This window comes from Eucalyptus grandis, chromosome 6 (assembly GCF_016545825.1).
Source record: "Eucalyptus grandis isolate ANBG69807.140 chromosome 6, ASM1654582v1, whole genome shotgun sequence".
In the NCBI taxonomy this organism is placed as follows: Eukaryota; Viridiplantae; Streptophyta; class Magnoliopsida; order Myrtales; family Myrtaceae; genus Eucalyptus; species Eucalyptus grandis.
In genome coordinates this window covers 46549525-46568861 of record NC_052617.1, presented here as the reverse complement: position 1 = coordinate 46568861, position 19337 = coordinate 46549525, and the positions used below count along the sequence as shown (strand labels likewise).

The window sequence follows — 19337 nt, the reverse complement described above, 5'->3', positions numbered from 1 at the left end:
GCCCGCCCGAACCATGCACACCCCTACGTGAGATGTTATGTATAATCATTCCATCCAAGATACTGGAAATTCTTCGAGGCCCATAAAAAAGGCAAACTCGCGAGCTCGTATGACATGGCTGTAGTCATATACATATCGATCTTACGCACTTCAAAACTGCAGCACTTTAAAGTTTAGCGAGGCGGTTTTTTAAAAAATTTGTCAGTTTTAATAGCATGAAGTTGTGCCAAACCCTTTGCAAAAGTTGCAGCACCCTATTTTTGTAGCTGATATTCCTGCCCAAAGTGCTTTACCAAACTACCTCTGAAACACATTTCTGAATTTGAGGTTGTGCCGTGTACTTGCATGGGCCCGATGATTGAGGGCACCTATGAAAGATCTCCACACTTACAGTGAACAAAATAAGAATTCGAATTTTCGTATGTAGGAGAATAGGGGACCTCTTCTTGTCATCTCAGAACAGTCAAAGTTCAGCCTCTCGAGTTCTGCAAGAGTCAACGGTGGGAAGAAACTCGTTGAAATAGTGGGCAATAAGCTCCAAGATTTCAATTCTCACCTTCAAAGACGCGCTGGCATTTCTCTTCTTTTTTTTCGGCTTTTTTGGGTTGACAATTCAAACGGATTTGGATTGAAGAACAGCACCTCAAGTTCCTTCAGCACAATTTCCATGCCTTTGCAAAGACAATAGGAACTCTCTTTTCATCTTCTTCTTTTTTTCTTCCTTCAGGGCATTGGATCTTCCTCAATATATAATCCAGATAAAAGCTGATTCTATATATATTGAAGTGATTGGGTAAAGAGAAATGGGGGTGATATGGCCACTTCGAGACTATTCACAATTTTTCTTTTTGTTTTTGTGTTAAATTTTGGAGTTGGTAATTTATGTATTGTAATTTTTGCTTTATTACTTTATTCTAAATTCAAAAGTACCATAGAGAAAGTGGGGGTGATATGTAATATCTCTCCCAAGTAGAGGTGTTAAAATTTTGAACTCATATCCAATGAAATGGGTCGTGGAATTAGTTAAGTTTTAATAAATGAGTTGTTAATGAGTTTGGGTTGTAAATAGATTTGTAACCCATTTAACTTACAAAGTTTATTAGTTAAGTCAACTCATCAATGAGATATCATCCTCTTGAACAATTTTTATAATTTTTACTTTTTTAAAGATTTCCTTTTTTATAATTTTTTATTTTCTTTTATTTTCTTTTCTTTTTCTTTCTTTCTTTTATTTTTCCTCCTATAAATTATGATGGCTGACCACAAATGAGGGCCGCACAGCTCTTGCCAATAGTGGGCGAGGTTTGTGGCTCTCGCCCACTTCAATCGCACTAGCTAGCCTCGAGCTCACCAAATCTGGTGAGCTGAGTTCACCAACCTCAGCACTAGTGAGACTTGAGCCTCCCCGATTTGGCGAGACTTGACATCACCGACGTTTGGTCGAGCTCTACCTCACTAGATTTGACGAAATGGAACCTCACCCAAATTAGCGAGGCTTAACTCCTCGAAATTAGGCAAGCTTGAGCCTCACGGCCTAGTGGCGAAGCAGGAGCTAGCCTATGGCCCACCTTACCGTATTCATGGCCAACGATCGGCGAAGAAGAAGGAAAAAGGAAAGAATAATATAAAATAAAATAAAAATAATTAAAGGAAATACATGGAGGATAATCAAATTATATTTTCCATACAAATTGGTGGAAAATATTTTTGATTCATTTTCTGTTTTCAACCAAATACCAAAAATTATTATAATTTCCAAAAAATATCACATGTTTCGCAAAATAAATGGAGCCTCAATTTTTCAAAATAATTATAAAAATCATCCATTAAATTTGTAATTGTATGGAAGTGTTTTAACAATATAATTTTCTCTTTAAATCATAAGAAACAAGTTTTCCCAGATTTTATAAAATATGGAAGTGTTTAAGCAAAATAAGTCAAGTCGGGTACGAATCAAAAATTTATATTACGAATAAATGGGTTACAGATAAGTTAATGGGTTAATTTGAGTTAAACAATTTATGACCCAACATGACCTACTCACCTGTTTGACAAGTCTACTCTCAAGTCAACAAGGAATCTTCTTGTGTTTTAGATGCATTTAAAATAATCATCAATTGCCAAGTTTGTTTTGAAAATAATTGAAAAAAAAAATTAAGAAAAGTTCATAGTTATTTGGAGACAAATAAGATGAGGCGCTAGGTGTATTAAGTGTGACTCAGAGGTGGTGGATCCTCCTGCTTAAGTGTCACCTGGGGGTTTACGGCGCGGCTGTCGGCTGCAAGCCGGTTCCTCCAGCACCAAAAAATAAATAAATAAAATAAGATGAAGCGCTAAGTGTATTAAGTGTGACTCAGGAGTGGTGGGTCCTCCTGCTTAAGTGTCACATGGGGGTTTATGGCGCGGCTGTCGGCTGCAAGCCGGTTCCTCCAACACCAAAAAAAGAAAAAAGAAAAAAGAGAGAGATCGTCTTGGGTGAAAAACAAGAGAGGATAACATGATTGTTCAAGAAATCAATACTTAATTTTTTTTTTAATATGAAACTTTACAATGGTAGACCTCAAGTAAATTATGCAGGATTAACGTTTCAAAGTAATGTTGTTGATTAAGTTTGCTTATGAAGCCATTTAGAATTACTTGTATCTGTTAATACAATTCACGGAACCATGTTATCTCTTTTGATATGGGCGAATACCATAGCAATGGGAGAGTGTGAATAAATTGAATGATAGGCTATATATCATTCTCACAAGATTTATTTTTCTCTGTCGATTGAAAATCGGAGGATCAATAAAAACCAATGCTAGGATTTTTCTTTTTCTTTTTTGTCAAAGGAAAGTTTCATTTATTACCCAAATGATGCATGAAAGGATCTATATGAAACCCCAGATATTGCCACAACAAAACAATCTCATAGAGCTGTAAAACAAACCTAAATCCAAAATCAAGGTATATTATCATAGCATGGCCAGCAAGGTAAGCACAAGCTCGTCTTTAAAAGCACATCAGTGACTACATCCAAGCAAAGGATCGGCAACCAATCACCAAATCATGCATCATGATGAGCACATGCAGATATGACTTTGTCCTTCAACAATGTGCACCTAAGTTTGATATCCTTGACATGACACCATATGAAGACAAAAAAAAAAAAATGTTAAACAAGCTCGGATCTAAACCTAATGAGAAGGAGTCCTATAGCAAGGATGAGACACCAGAGCTTCCAACAATAACATATTGAATGAACACAAATCTAACACCCGAGTGGACATCATTAAAATTGGAGACAGAATACTCATTCATTAAAATAACTAGATTGGTAGAGAAAAACTTTCAAATCTAAGATTGAGAGAGCAAAGCTCCTGGATCTAGATCTAAATTGAGAGATAAAACAAGAAACAAGAGAAAATAGAAGGAAAAGCAATCAAATTCGAAAGGGCGTGAAAAAATCTAGGTCAAATCCCTCATTTTTATAAGTTTTTTTTTTTTTGTCAATCCTACTCTATTCCTACTTTACACTCACTCTCAGACTTTTGCACTGCCTCTTGCAGGGTATGGGAGTCGAAACCCACTCCTGAAACTTACGCGTCCCCACCCCATCCTCTCCTGAAAAGGTGGGGATTTCAACCCCTCACCTCCCCCTTCCATGTTGGAAGGGTGGCCACTGGAGCGAATCCCAGTGATTTCCTCTTCATAAGTTGAAAAAGCAAAAATATGCTGAAACTCAAAGAAGGGGAAAGGGCAGGTTAACGTCAAATGCTAGGCATTTGACACTTAAATAAATGGTTAAGATGATGAAAAAAAATTGCTGAAGTTCAAACTTCACCAAACAAATCACAAAGAAGACAATAATCAAATTTGACTTTAAACCGAATCCTCTGTACCGATCAAAATACTTTCGTCGTTAGGGCGATGGATTCAATTCCGAAGAGAATAATAATACTTTATTTTCGTACTTTAGTGATGAGACATAAGAACATGAAATTAAAAACAGGATATTGAAATTGTCATCCGAATTTTTGATAGATTATACAATAAAATTCTGCGAGCCACATCCGCAATAATTATAGGAACTAAAGAACGTGCTTAGATACTTTCTTTCGGTATATTCCGACTATTGAACTCTTGACGGGGTCTAAAAATGTTTCCCCGCAAGATACAGATAATGACGTATCTAATTGGCCGTACCCTCATCCTAAACCTAAATAGAAAATAAAATCCCAAAACAATAATACTAATAATGGCAATAATAACAATAATAATAATAGCAATAATGATGATGATGATGCTGGATGGGCATCAATCTCGTCATGGGAGTTGAACCGGCCTCCGTCAGATCCCACGGCCACGATTCATCGTTCCGTACGCATTCGATTTATCAATTCCTAGTTGGGAGTCACGGCCGCTTTCAAGAATGAAGAGAGAGAGAGAGAGAGAGAGAGAGAGAGGGAGAATTTACCCGCCGCTCTTTCTCCAGTGCATCGCTCCTCGTTACGTGACGACAGCAAAAGTGGACGAAGAAAAAAAAAGAGGAAATGATTTGAGTAACAATGGTCGACTTTTCCGATTATTTTACTGTTGTACGAACAGATAGGATTTCGAGGGTGAATTCGGGAATCTGGAGAAAGGGCAAGGTTATCTCCCTTCTCTCGTCAAAAGTACGGGGCGTTCCTGGTCCACACGCTCGAGGGAGTGGTGACGCGAGCACGCCTCATCTGCTGACTTGGCACCGAGATCGGGGGCGGTGATTGGGACACGTGGCGGGGCGAAAAGTCTCCCTCGCTCTCGTTCGAGGAAGCCCCCTGGGACGGGGACAAAGCTGTGTTGAGGCGAACCTCGTCTTTGCCGAGCGCAGCGCAGTGAAGAACATTCAAACTCTCTCTCTCTCTCTCTCTCTCTCTCTCTGCGCGTCACCGAAGCGGAATTTGGCAAAACCAGGGAGAATGGAATTTAGAATTCAACTTCAACGCCGGAGAAAGTGTCTAGAATATACAAAACCCTGTGTCGCGTTTTAATAATGATTCCAGCCCGTCACAACAACAGCGACGAAGCGGACCAGATTCGCATATTTAGCAGAATCCTGGGCTCTTCGTGCACCCTTCCAAGCATCCGCCAATCGCCCTCCTCCTCCTCCTCCTCCTCCTCCTCGTCTCCTCTTCGCTTCCATCGGTATCAACTGCCCCTTCCCTTTCCCCAAATAAAGAAAGGAACCCGCCCAGGTCAACGAAATTGTTCTGCAAACCCTCCAGATTCACTGACTTCCGCCCCACCCATCTCTCACGATATTACCAGCCATCCTCATCTCTCAAGTCCCTCCCTCACTGACTTCCGCCCCACCCATCTCTGACGATATTACCAACCATCCTCATCTCAACTCCCTCCCTCTCTCTCTCTCTTTTCTCTCTCTAGCTAAAGATTGAATACGACGATGGCGTTGAAGGTCCTCTCCGCGCTCGACGCCGCGAGGACCCAGTACTACCACTTCAAGGCCATCATCATCGCCGGCATGGGCCTCTTCACCGACGCCTACGACCTCTTCTGCATCCCGCCCATCATGATCCTCATCGGACGCACTTACTACCCGAAGCCGGAGGACGACGACGCCGACCAGGCCCAGATCCCGGCCGCGGTGACCTCCACCATGGTGGCCATCGCCCTCCTCGGCACCGTGATCGGCCAGCTCGTGTTCGGCCGCCTCGGAGACCTCATCGGCCGGCGGCGCGTGTACGGCTTCGCCCTGGTCCTCATGGTAGTGGGGTCCATCGGGTGCGGGTTCTCCATATGCACCACGCGCGAGTGCGTGCTGGGGAGCCTCGGGTTCTTCCGGTTCGTGCTTGGGGTGGGGATCGGCGGGGACTACCCTCTCTCAGCCACCATCATGTCCGAGTTCGCGAACAAGCGGACGCGAGGCGCGTTCATCGCGGCGGTGTTCTCGATGCAGGGGCTCGGCATCCTGACGAGCTCAGTGGTGACGATGGTGGTGTGCAAGGTGTTCGATCGGGCATCGGGGCACCTGTCGCCCACTGCCCCGACGCCTCGAGAGGCGGACATCGCGTGGCGAGTGATACTGATGCTCGGCGGCATCCCGGCGGCGATGACGTTTTACTGGCGGATGATGATGCCCGAAACTGCCAGGTAATTCTCGTCCTCTTGCTTCGTTAGAAATCTACCTATTCATTTATTATCTCAGGGCCCATCATGTTCCATAGGTTTTTGTGGAATATGCTTAAAAGTCTTAGCTAAATGGGAACTCAAATTACTTCAGGGTTTCTCAGTTACCACAATTTAATTACTCTACACTCTATAGTACTGATGGGATATTCATTTTAGGTGCTTATAGATATTAACTTCTAAATGATTGTTTAAGGTCATTTTCGAGCTCATTATTGCGCAATAATATCCGACATGCATTTATTTATTCTGTCCACTACATGTCCATAACACGTCACTGCACAAGCACACAAGGAAATACTTAACTCGTAATCAAGGTTGAACTCGGGACTGGATTGCGACGACCAACCCGGGACAGCCAGTTTGGTTTGGTCTCAAGGGCTCTAAGTTTGTTTGAGAAACCGACAATTGGTGTCCTTTTAAACCAAAGCGACGAACAAAACCAATGATCCTCTCTCTTTTTCCATAAGCTTTAATATGCTACGGTAAATTGGTGCTTGAAGGTCGGCCAGTGACGGGTTCAGTTCGGCCTAGTCTGGTCACGTAGAAATCCTTAATTGATTCGATTTGTTTTCAATTTTTACCCGGTCAAACCAAGTTCAGTCTCTCTCTTGATGACTATATCGGTCCCTCCCTTTTGCATAAACTAATGCACCTGAACAGGGCATCAAATGAAATTGAAGGATTATATAGGTCTTGTGCACTAATGGCCGTACATGGTGTGGTCCATGGCCATGGGCACGAGTCAATCTTAGGTAGAGCCAATATCATCGTGAGTCTCGTAGCTTTTAAAAATTGTCCGGATCGATGCTCACGTTCTCGGCAGGGCTTGACTTAAATCTGGAGTCCGCTGACTTTGGTATCTTTAGTAAGAAAAACAAGAGATGAGCACACGAAAAGATTAGTTTTTACCGGATCATTTGACTAACCCCCAGCATGTTTTTTTGACTTCTTAGGAGCTTCACGGCTTTCGCATGAAACGAAAAGCGTGATTTACGTTCGGTCATTACAACGTTTGGTCACACTTTTAACTAATTTTCTAGGAAATCTTAATCAACGCGTTATTATTACAATATAGTTGCACATGTATAAGTCACTTTCCTATTATTTGTCGTCCTAGAGGATTCTTTTCTTTTTATTATTACCAAGGGCTTGAGTAATATTTGGCTAGTCAGTTCTTGGATCTTCGACCGTGCTAGTTTTGGTCTTTCTCATTTTCGTGGGGGCCAAAATAGACCCGAGGCTTAACAATTCTTGTTCCTCGTAATTCTAAACATTTAATTTGCGTTAGAGTAAATCGGCCGAAATATATTTTTCCAGGTGAAAAAATCCCAAAAAATGAATATGAATAAGCGAAGCGGGCGGGGGCTTGCGAGTCGATCTTTACTTCGGTCTCCACCCTTTGACAAGTGACAACCTGTATAAACAATTCCATGAAGTTTCCGGGCACTTAGTAGGTGGCGTACTATATTAGTTACTTTCAAAATTGGCGGCCAGTCGTAAGGTCAAAGCGAAACTATGGTGAAGAGACAGTTTCGTCGTGTCTGTTGTCTATATAGAACTAAATGGTATCAGTCAATTCCTAGGAATTGACTGTCTTTGGGTCCTCAAAAAGGCCAAAAAAGAAAGCACGGATAAAGAATTCTCGGCAGAAAAGAATTTCGTGTGGAGATTATATCTATTTTCTGTATTTGACATTGAAGAGTCTTGTCGATTCCTCTCTTTTAAATCAAAACCGTAGAAGACATGTAAGGCATCCTCTAATGTATATGTCCAAATCTTTCATCGTATTCTCTTCTCTCAGATACACAGCCCTGGTAGAACAAAATGTGCTCCAAGCAGCCAAGGACATGGAGAAAGTGATGGACGTGTCGCTCAGCCAAATCACGGAGGATCAGCCCCTCCCCTCGACTCCGCCACCCTCCTATCCGCTTTTCTCAAGGCAGTTCCTCCGCCGCCATGGGCGCGACCTCTTCTCGTGCGCGTGCGCGTGGTTCCTTGTGGACGTCGTCTTCTACAGCAGCAATCTCTTTCAATCCCAGATCTACAACCGCTTCCTCCGCAATCAAAGCAACGCCTATGATGCCGCCTTCGAAGTCGCAAAGCTCCAGGCCATCGTCGCGGCCTGCTCAACGATCCCGGGCTATTGGGCCACCGTGTACTTCATTGACCGGATAGGGCGGGTGAAGCTCCAAATGATGGGGTTCTTTTTCATGGCCCTAGTCTACTTCGCCATCGGCGTCCCCTATTATGCTTATTGGGACAAGCACACCAACAAGGGCTTCATGATCCTATACGGACTCACCTTCTTCTTCGCCAATTTCGGGCCCAACACAACCACGTTCATCGTGCCAGCCGAGCTCTTCCCCGCAAGGTTCCGATCCACGTGCCATGGAATCTCGGGGGCCGCCGGGAAGGTCGGGTCCATTATCGGGGCAATAGGGTTTCTGTGGGCGTCGCACAATCAGAAGATGGATGGGTATCCGAAGGCGCTCGGGATGACGACATCGCTGATAATCTTGGGCGGGGTTTGTATAGTGGGGACGGTGATGACCTACTTGTTCACTAGAGAAACCGCAGGGAGATCATTGGAAGAGAATGAGAAGGAAGAGGATAGTAAGGAGACGGGTATATTGAGCTGTTTCGGAGAAATTGGTCTTAGGTCGCATTCGAATTCTACTAATGGAGTTGATGCTGCATGAAAGTCACTCTCTCTCTCTCTCTCTCTCTCTCTCTCTCTGAGAAGCTTTGGATCAAATTCCACACACACACACACAGCATATATCGTTCAAAATCTATACTCGTGTCTTGTATCATCTCTTTTGTACATATGAATTAGGTCTGAAAAAGTTCAGTGTCATATGTGTTTATTTGGTGTGCTAACGGTAGAAATGTAAACTTTTTTGTACCCTTTCTTTTTCCTTATGTTTAGTTGTATTCAAAGACAGATCGACGTTATTGTCGAGTGGGTACTTCACGGAAAAGACAGATGTCATCATGAGCTAAAAAACTCTCTCGATCACTTTCTTCTTCGGTCTCGTGTCCGGGTATGGTAATTTTTGTGTTTGAGATGCAGCACAATGATGAGCAGCAATGGCATGTGCATTTATTTATTTTGTCTCTACCTTCCATGAACTTGCCCAAGAGACAATCAAATCATCATCAAACATGATCATTCCAATACTGACAACATGGCCGGTCTGAGTACAACGTACCAAGCACCGCCCGAATAGAAAAATGCAATTTCAAAACATTAAAGACATCGTTTGAGGAAATTCAAATGCAGCGCATCATCACTTGGCTTTGATGGGATAAGAAGCCATCTTGTTGATTCCACACAGCCCTTCAGGCTTGCCGGTGTTCCTCTTCATCCTGATGTAACCCTTCTCTCCCCATTTCGGTCCCCATGAGTTCTTCACTATGATGTAGTCCAAGCCCTTGGATGATCCATATCCAACTGCCGCCACTCCATGATCTAGCTCACTCCCACAATGCCCATCAAAAACACCCTGCAACACCAAGAACAAACAAAGAAACAGAAATGTCTGTTAGAATTGAGAACGCTTTGGTTAAACTTATTTTAGTCCACCGAAGTGATCGCAGTTCAATAAACAGCGAGTTGGACTCCATTTAAACGAACATACGTTAGTCCACACGCTTTTTTCAACATAACTGGTTAAATCTGTCACATGAATGATAGAATGAGTTTCTACAATAATCTTGCCCAAGGACTGCAATAAAACATAGGATTTGAGCCTGCTGTCTCTTTATGTAATCCACAGACTTACTCCACTATAAAACTGGAAGTCTCTGCCCGAGGCTTCGATGGCAACACTGAGTGGCTGGTTGGCGAGTGCCTTCAAGAGGCCCTGCTCATTGTCCACCGGCACATCCTTGTAGCCAGTGATAGTTACCACCTCCGATTGGTCCTAAAAAGGATGGCCAAGACCGAAAAAAGAAAAAAGGACCGGAAAAGACCATCATCAGCCAAGACTATATATCAATTTTAAACACTAAAATGCATCTAGAATCCAAATCCTTTTTGCATAATCAGTACAAGGCAACACCATTTTCATACTCATATGCATTGTTGGTATTGCTCGGAGTATAATATGTAGCTATGCTCTCTTTACCTTGGTCATCTCGCAGGTTCCTTCTTCCATGATGTAAGGATAGTCTTCTTCCTTGTGAAGCCCGCCATTTGAGATAATGTAAGAGAATGCATAGTCCATGAGACCGCCATTGCACCCATTGTTGTAAGTTGTGTCACAGTCGATGAGCTCTTGCTCGGAGAGCGAAGTCAAGTTCCCCGTGACTATCTGATTTATGCCCTCAACCGCAGCTACAGTCGAAAATGCCCAGCAACTCCCTGCATTTGTGGACACACAATCAAGAACTCCACTCGCGCTCTTTTTTCTTGTTTAGTTACTTTAGTGCGAACAATATATAGTGTTTAAGGAGCGAAGTTAAACAGTATAAATCTGATACCACCATATTTGATTCGGTAAAATCAGTTTTAGACAATAATCTTGATCGAGAGGGATCGATCATTGCTTACCACAAGAACCCTGGTTCTTGATAGGAGCGACAGCGCCCTTCTTCCTCCAGTCTACAGACTTGGGCAAGTCGATGACATCTTTGTCGCTAGACTCCTCATCATCACCAGAGAACTCTCTTCTCCCCTCAGCCTTCAATCCCAAGTACATCTTCTTGAACTCATCGTGGGTCAAGTCCGCGAACTCGTTCAGCCCAAGCCAGTAGCTGGTTACCTTCTTGTTGGTCTCGTCAATGTGCTTCAGATTCTCCTTGAACACCTCGAACCGCTCCAGCTTCTCCTCCAAGCTCTGGTACCGCTTCCCGTGCTTCGCTATCCACGACTCAAAGAGCTCGATCAGCTTGTCGATGGATTTCAAATCTTCTTGGGCATAGCCCACGATCGAAAATTCGCGATCCATAGCGGAGCAAGCGAAAGCGAATGCTGAGAACACGGAGAGGAGCAGCAGTGATCTAGAAAGAGACAGAGCAACCATTTTCGCTAGGGTTTTTTAGGTTATTTGAGTATATGGAAGAAAGATGAATGAGCCTTGGAAGAAGATGAGCTCTATATATAGATTGTGTTTCTGGGGTTGCTTTCAATTGAAGTTGTTGCTAGGTTGATCTTTACCTGAAAGCGGACGCTTTAAGATAGGTTCTTTTTAGCTGACTTTGAATCTACTCAAGATCGCAGTACTCTCTATCATTCATGTGCCTTGCACACTACAGGAGTGACGAATTAGATGACGGGTTTAAATTGTCTATTATACTGCACCTCGTGGTTTGATCTGACAGGAGTGTAAAAATAATACATATAATTTTAGAGAAGCAATAAGCACGGAATTCGTAGCTTTTATCAATAGAGATTTGAATAATTGTCAAAGGAGCCATGCCAAACACCACTAGGGATTTTGGGTCTGGGCTAGTAAAGTTAAAAGTCTTGTTCGTCACATCTTTGATCCATTCCCAAGTGCTTTGCTGAGAGAGCTCTCGAATCTATTGGGATCGCCCAGCCTTTGGCAACAATCCGTAGCACGGGAGCGATGTCTCAAAACATGACCCACTCTCTCCGTGGTTCTTGGCCACGTCTTCGACAAGTTTTCACATTAATCGATCGCCTAATCTCCATTGTCCTTAGCAAAAAAAAAACAAATGGTTAAGAATCGAGCTATTAGTTAACATATGTAAATCAAGCCCTCGAATTCTCTTTTGGGACATTGTGTCGCGATCTTAAAAAATAAACCTCTTTTTAATTCAATCTTGTATCATAGTTCTAAAGGATCAACCCGATACGATTTTTATATTAATCCCATATTCGTTTGGGAGAAGTTGGTCGTGGAAGGTTCTTGGATTGGATTAAAGAGAAAGCTACTCATTGCGTGAAGGAAAACATGGGGAATCGTTTCGGAATTAGCTAGCGGTGCATTGGACTATTCTAAACGGAGAAATGATGTGAGAAGCAAGAAAGTGTACGATTCTGATGAAAATGAGTTGGCAGGCCTCTGATGAAATAGAAAGATTGCTTGAACTGGGCCGGTCGACAGTGACTTGTGCCACAGGGCCCAGAACCTTACAACGTCATGATGAGGATGTTGAAGAAGAATCATTTCCTCTTCACCGTCGAATCATATCTCATAAGAGATTATATCTCCTTCGAGTCAAATGGCGAATATTCAATCATCAATTTCGTTAGTCGAAAACATTTGGACGGTACGATTTATTACCAATTATGTCATGATTTCACCATGTATGAATTGAAAGAAAGCAATTGATTGGATGGATTGAGATGTGATCCTACAAGCAATTTAAGAAAACCGAGAAACGAAAAGGGTGAGATTTGGTACACATGGAAATTGTTATATTCAACTCGAAATAAGGAGTAGTTTTTGACAAGCCATTTAAATTAACATTTTCAATCATATCAATTTAGTACTAAATCATTTAACTTATTCTGGCCAATTTTGATCAGAGATCAAGTGTTCTATAGTAACATGATTAACATAAACAATTTTTACAATTTCTTTTTGAATTTTGAATTTTTATTTTTTTATTGTTAACTAGCAGCCCGGGCTTAGTACCCCTTGCTAGCAGTTAACAGTAAAAAATAAAATAAAATAATAAAAATTTAATAAAAATTCCAAATTTTTTAAAAAATAGAAATTGCAAAAACGGTCTAGGTTAGCACCGGCCGAATCATATAGGTCAACCGATGTCAGTGTCAATAATTTATAATTGAAACGGTTATGTTGACAAATTATCAAAATTTTTATAATTAAATTTGCATAATTAAAAAGTTTAAAACTGAATTAATATCATATAATAAGTTTAGAATTTTTTTAATAATTATCCCAAAAGAAAAACATAAGAATAATCACATTAGGATTTCCATGATCCATTCCAACTTAGAGGATGCTTGAGTAATAGTTTTCAAAACTGTACATCAAGAAGATAGACCAGCAGAACATCCAAATTACATGAGACACGTACCCCATTTTTCTGGCGTTATGACAAATCTCTCATTGAAACAAGCGGCGTATAGAACGGGGTCTATCATGTGAGACTCTTTCCTTAGAAATTGCAGCATCCATTTTTTGCCTCAAATAGCAACATTTGATATGGCCAAATTTAGTCCCCGTGTCATGTGAGGCTTAGCTTAGGCTATACTCCATGGCTAGAAAGAGTAGACATTATTAATCACCCTACGCACAATCAGAATCTCTTGTTAATTAAGATCTCATGAATGGGGTATACGCACACGCAAAATAAAAACCAGGGCAAAACCCAACTTTGATGTGATGTTAAAGAATCCAACACACACAAACTTAAACTAATAGGTAGAATGAGACAACATTTATATAAATAGTATATAAATCACATAAACAAGCAACATGGGATATTTCAATACATCAATTTCCTTTTCAATATGTGGATATAGTTTAATAATTATTTCCAATTTTTTTGCACACTAATAGTTCAAGATTGCAAAGAATAGAATTATGCGCTCTAATCGAGTAGTTCTTCACTATTTGGCGACTTTATTAGACAAACCCCTTGCCATTTTTATACATTGTGCAGGAATTTGTTAATGTAGGACCACACTTATGTGGACCAATGAAAATACCAATGTCACGGGTATATAAAAAGCTTTCTTAAAGCAACGTAACATAAAGGCAGATTGAATTGGTCGGACATTATGACCTATGAATAATAGTGACACTTTAATGGACCAGAAATGATGATGGCTCCTCCGTCTTTATCAACCACCGGCGGAGACGGCGGTAATAGCCCCGATTGACATGATCCGCAGCTCGCCATCATCAATTCCATGCGATTTTATTTTCCCTTTTTCTTTTGCATTTTCATGGAGTTGGATGCTTCACGTCCCGGACCGCCTTCAGAGAAGCCAGAATTAAGTTGGGGGGTTAAAAAAATTTGTACGAACTCTATCAGAAATTGAAAATTGCCATTATGACGCTGGTCATTGGTTTTCTTGACAAGCAGGACCACTTTTGTTTGTCCAAATTTCCCCCTTTTTTATTTCCCTCATTTTCACAATTTATGGGCCGAGCAATTATTTGTTTTCTTTTTTATAAGGATTTAATTCGGTTTTCAACTTCCACGATACAAAGTATGGATTAGAAATTATACGATATTGTTAGAATGCAATTACCTAAATCTTGTGGAAGAAGGGAAATAGCATTAATAGCCTCTTGTATCCTATTTCCCAAAACTTATAGGAGGACAAATAGCATTAATAGCCTTAAATGATCCCTGTGCTAGTACAAGAAAGGGGTATCTTACTATGACTTTGTTCATTTTACGGAAAGTAACTTCAAAAAAAAAAAAATCTGGATTTTTTTATATTTGATTTACAGAAAATAAACTAATCATGGAAAACACTTTCCACGGAAAATAAATCTTCTAAAAAAAGAGAAAATGTTTTTTGGTTTTAAGAAAAATGTTTTTCGGTTTTGAGAAAGAGGAAAACATTTTCCATATCTTTTTTACCTCACTTTCTTTCACTAAATATATTTTCATTTTATTTTAAGTTTTCTTTTCTTTTTTCCCTATTTCTTTTTTAAAAATCAAATTTTAATTCTTTTTTTCTTTTTTTCTTTTCTTTCTTCTTTGTCTGGTTGCCTTTTCTTTCTTTTTCTTTTCTTTCTTCTTTGACCAGTTGCCGGCCTGGTGAAGGCCAGCGACTAGAGTTTGCCAAATCGATGACGCTCGAGTGTCACTAGAGGATAGCACGGGTCAAGTGTCATCGGAGGACTCGAGTGTCACTCAAGCATCACCAAAAGGTAGCAAGGCTCGAGCCCCGCTAGATTGATGACGCTCAAGTGTCGCCAAAGGGCAGCGAGGCAGCACTCATCAACCATCGCTAGAAACTGGGCCGAGAAAAAGAAAATTAAAAAAATAAAAATAAAAATAATTTAAATTTTGATTTTAAAAAAACAAACAAACACAAAAACAAAAATGATCAAAAGAAGTGTATGGAGGAAAATTAAATTAGATACTGATGGTAGAAAATATTTTTTACTTCAATTTCAAGTTTCAACTAAAGACCAAAAAAAAAAACGAAAAATATCGTCATTTTCTCGAAAAATTACTTATAGGAAAATATTTTCTAGAAACATTATATTTTTCTTGAAATGAATGAAGTCTATAAATTATAAAATGTTGAAATTTATAATCGCCGATGTAAGATGTCCTTTAATAATTAAAGCAAGAGAAATCGAGCATAAACTTAAAAGGGGAAATAACATATTTGATCCCGGTAACTTTGGGGAATTCGAATTTTGGTAACTCGCTTTTTTTATTTGGTTATAGTTCTGACACTAACTTTATTTTTTGGCAAAAATACAAGCCCTTCCATCAAATTTCGATTCAACATAACCTAGAAATTATTGAGTCGGTACCAGTTTTTGACACGTTGCATTTACATGTATAGGTTTCAAAAATTCACTTTTTATACTCATGCATGTGTTTTGGAACAACGAATTTTAGTCTCGAATGCGTTGTTTTTGTTTCACCAGTTTTGATTCTTGTGAATAATCTTTCGCCAAATGCTATGTTTTGGTTTTATCATAGAAGACTCAAGTTTTGCATTGAGCATAGACAGAGAATGTCAAATGCAGGGGGAAATTTTATTCTCAATTTGTATATACAACTCTCATAATTAATACTTAAATGAACTAAAGACTAATTGCTTATGAACACAAATTACACCAGAATTTAATTAATGATGTAATATGGACACTAGCAGTTGGATAGTTTATGTTTAGGACTCAAATTATGCTTAAATTTAATTTACAACACATTTTATTTTAGGTATAAAGCTAGAATCTAATCAATAGCAATACCCCCTAGATAGGAAACACAACGTTGGAATTTAATCGACAACGCTGGACTTATGGAACAACACTGGAATTTAATCGACGATACTAGACGGGATAAAGATACATGCTGGAATTAACCAGGTATGAGAGCCTTGGAAACTACAGTTAAAATGCAATAAAGTAAAGATAAAGTGAAGATAGTTGTCGAGTTGTTCGGGAGATTTTTCGCCAAATATGTTGTGGTATTTATAGGACTAACTAGTAACCATCAGTCAATTTCCTCTCCTTGGGCATTACTCTTAACAATCTCCACGTTTTCTATTTCTTCTTAACACTCTTATCCATAAGTAACTACTTCTTAACTTGTCGATGATACTAGCGCAAATAATTGCTACCAATTTTTATGCACATTTTTCTTAGTAGTTATTATCACTTGAGCTCTAATTCTAATTTCACTTAATCTTCAAATCCGATAAACTATCCCCATAGCCTGACACATGGCAACCAATTACCTAGCCATCGACTCTAGAATTTACTTCTATAATTCCATCGAGGGTGAGCTTAAGTAGTCTCGACGAAAGTTGTTTGCCCTAAACTTTGTGAACAAAATAGGGCATTTCACCTATTATTTCCTCGTGGTAAGCACGTGATACTGTGGGTAATTTAGAGCGTCAACAATTTTATTAAGAAATATAGTCCCTTTTATCATTTTTTGACAAAAAATATAATTTCTTTTATTGATCCATTCGAAATTTTATAGATTTGTCACATCAATTCCGATTATTAATTAGCGAGTCCTAAGTAAAAGTCCTATCCAACTTGATCAACATCCTCGAATCCATGTTATATTATTTACTACTACTACTACTGCAAAAGCAATAATAACATTTAGCCACTCTAGCCATGGGTTTAACTCGTTATCTAATAGGCAAAATACTTTTCTACAGTTTATAAGATATGGGAATTCTATTAATTCAATTTTAACCCTTGATAATTAAATGGCTTTAAAAAGAGATTCTTTAAGTATTCATTATAAAACCATCAATACCAACTACAACGTCTTATACGCATTCATGTCATCTATTGGACATTCCTCGTATAATTCTTCTTCGGAGATTGAAATGAGAAAAGTTCACACTTAAAATATCATCAACGGATGGTAAAAGGAGCTAGAGACTAGTATAGCAACAGAAACAGAGTACGAGCACTAAATTCGGGCGCGTCAAGAACGTACATAATTTACACCATTAGCAAATATCACATTACTAGTTATCGGTCCTGACACGGTAGCTTTCGACAAATATCGAACGGAGGAGACTGGCGTCTTATGACCGAATAAACTGTAAGGATCGAAAGCGAAATTCCCAAAACTTTCAGTGTTAAAGTGTTAACCGGGAATGCAATTTCCCCAACTTTTTTATAAAAAAAGAAAACGCTTTTCCCATAGGCTACGAGGAGATATTATTAGCAGAAAAAAACAACGATTGCGGTGAGCCAGATCAGGTTCGGAGTCCGAAGCTAGCGGGGGGAAGCCTACATGGAATTATTATTATTGGCCCCTATTTTGGTATCCTATCCTACCCTCTCCCATGCAATAGAAAAGAATCGCAAGACGACAAACAGAAGCGAACCCCGTACCTACCGATCTACCGTCTGAACCGGCTAGGGACTAGGGTCCCTTTGCGTGCATGCAAGCTGTCCTTAGCCAACCGAAACCAGCCCTCACACGTGCGTCCCTCCCGCATCGATAATTATATTTTCAAGAATCGGTCAGTTCCCTCTTTTTTAACCCCGAGCGGAAGAAAAAAGAACGAAGACAAATCGTGCTCAGATCTTGTATTTATTCCAATATCTTGATGACGTTTTTGATAGATCGGTCAGCATGAAACACGGCATTTTCACTAGAGAATACATAATTTCGATGTGAACGTACCAGTATCGTCATTATAAAATTTCGATCATACACATGCGTATTGATTATATATAATGCGAGAGAGATAAAGTATTTGACTTGGAGATTTTGTTCGGAGATGCAACTTGTAAGCTTTAGAATCTTGGGATATGAATCAGTATCAAGACGAAAAGTAGAGATGCCTTCGGAGATTAGATTTTGTAAAGCTTTAGTTTATTTGAAAGCAACACATCGGTGAAGGGCGTAGCTACTCATAAACGCAAAAGGTTGATGTTCTGCCGATGATACGAGTTAACTTTTGGAATCTATAAAGCCGAACCGAATTCTTCATCAATTTTTTACAAGGAAAATGCATAAGTTTTCACACTGGTACTAAGGTCATGCGTTTATTTTCAAAACTACGAGTTTGCTCCATCTCAGTGAACTAGTGCATGAGCAACTTTTGCGAGGCCTTTCAATGTCCAATGCCAAGCTCGATCACTTGGTCTCAGTATTTTCATGGAGCTAGTCAAAGCTCGTCCTAATTACTTGGCCATATCTTCACTAGGTCTAACAAGAGGTGTAATCGAGATTCAAGAGTTCACACTCGAAACTCAAATCGGGAATTTAAATTTCCACTCAAGTTTGACTTGATTTATAAATTTGAAATATATACTCGATTTTGAGCTCAATGTTGAAAGAGCTTGAATACGTGGCATTTATGCAACTTTGAGGATATCAATGTCTATATGAAATTCGATGTGGTCAAGAGTTTGAATCTCCGCGGCGCTAGTGATTTAAGTGAGAGCCCTGGTGGTAAGTTGTTGAACCAATTTCCCCTTAGATATAGTCGTTGTTGGGCCTCCACCGCAGAGGCTCATGAGACCCGAATCAGCATAAGCTGACAAAGGCATGTCTCGGCGAATCCTTGGTCACTAAAAAAAAAATGTCTATATGAAATCGATAAATGATATTTTAAAAGATAATAGAAACTTGGTCATGTTTGATTAGACCCACGAGTTTGTCAGGTTAAAAATTGGCTCCAAATTAGACAAGTCAGTCTTGAATAATTATCGAGTGAAGTTGCTCCTTTAGCTTGACGGACCCAATCAATTTCCTACAACGGCTCTTGGTTGGGCTTGGCAGGCTCTTTATGTCCAATAGTACCCTCAATGGTCTTGATAATGTTCGCCGGCACCGTTGTGAGCACGTCAGGACACATCAAGGGTTGATGTAGATGCCACTCGGGGGCATTGATGTGAATTTTTATGGAATTCTTAAAAAATGTATAATTATATTTTCTTTCATTTCCTTTTCCTTTTCATTTTGTTAGTAGTTGGTCGCCGGCTACTAGCTATACGCGATGGTTGGCCTTGCTTGAGTGAGGGTCATCCTCGCTTGCC

At 40.0% G+C, this 19337-nt stretch overlaps 2 protein-coding genes across 2 annotated transcripts; one reads left to right on the top strand and one right to left on the bottom strand.

The window, feature by feature from the left end:
- The first annotated feature begins 4841 nt into the window (after window positions 1-4841).
- LOC104450336 (probable inorganic phosphate transporter 1-9) lies at window positions 4842-9181 on the top strand. Its single transcript, XM_010064849.3, has 2 exons — window positions 4842-6135; window positions 7976-9181. The coding sequence occupies exons 1-2, from the start codon at window positions 5429-5431 to the stop codon at window positions 8871-8873; spliced, it is 1605 nt and encodes a 534-aa protein (XP_010063151.2). The 5' UTR covers window positions 4842-5428; the 3' UTR covers window positions 8874-9181.
- A 76-nt stretch (window positions 9182-9257) lies between these two features.
- Window positions 9258-11255, bottom strand: LOC104450337 (cysteine protease XCP2). Its single transcript, XM_010064850.3, has 4 exons — window positions 10730-11255; window positions 10305-10540; window positions 9960-10100; window positions 9258-9680 (listed from the first exon to the last, which is right to left on the bottom strand). The coding sequence occupies exons 1-4, from the start codon at window positions 11199-11201 to the stop codon at window positions 9465-9467; spliced, it is 1065 nt and encodes a 354-aa protein (XP_010063152.2). The 5' UTR covers window positions 11202-11255; the 3' UTR covers window positions 9258-9464.
- Window positions 11256-19337: the final 8082 nt, after the last annotated feature.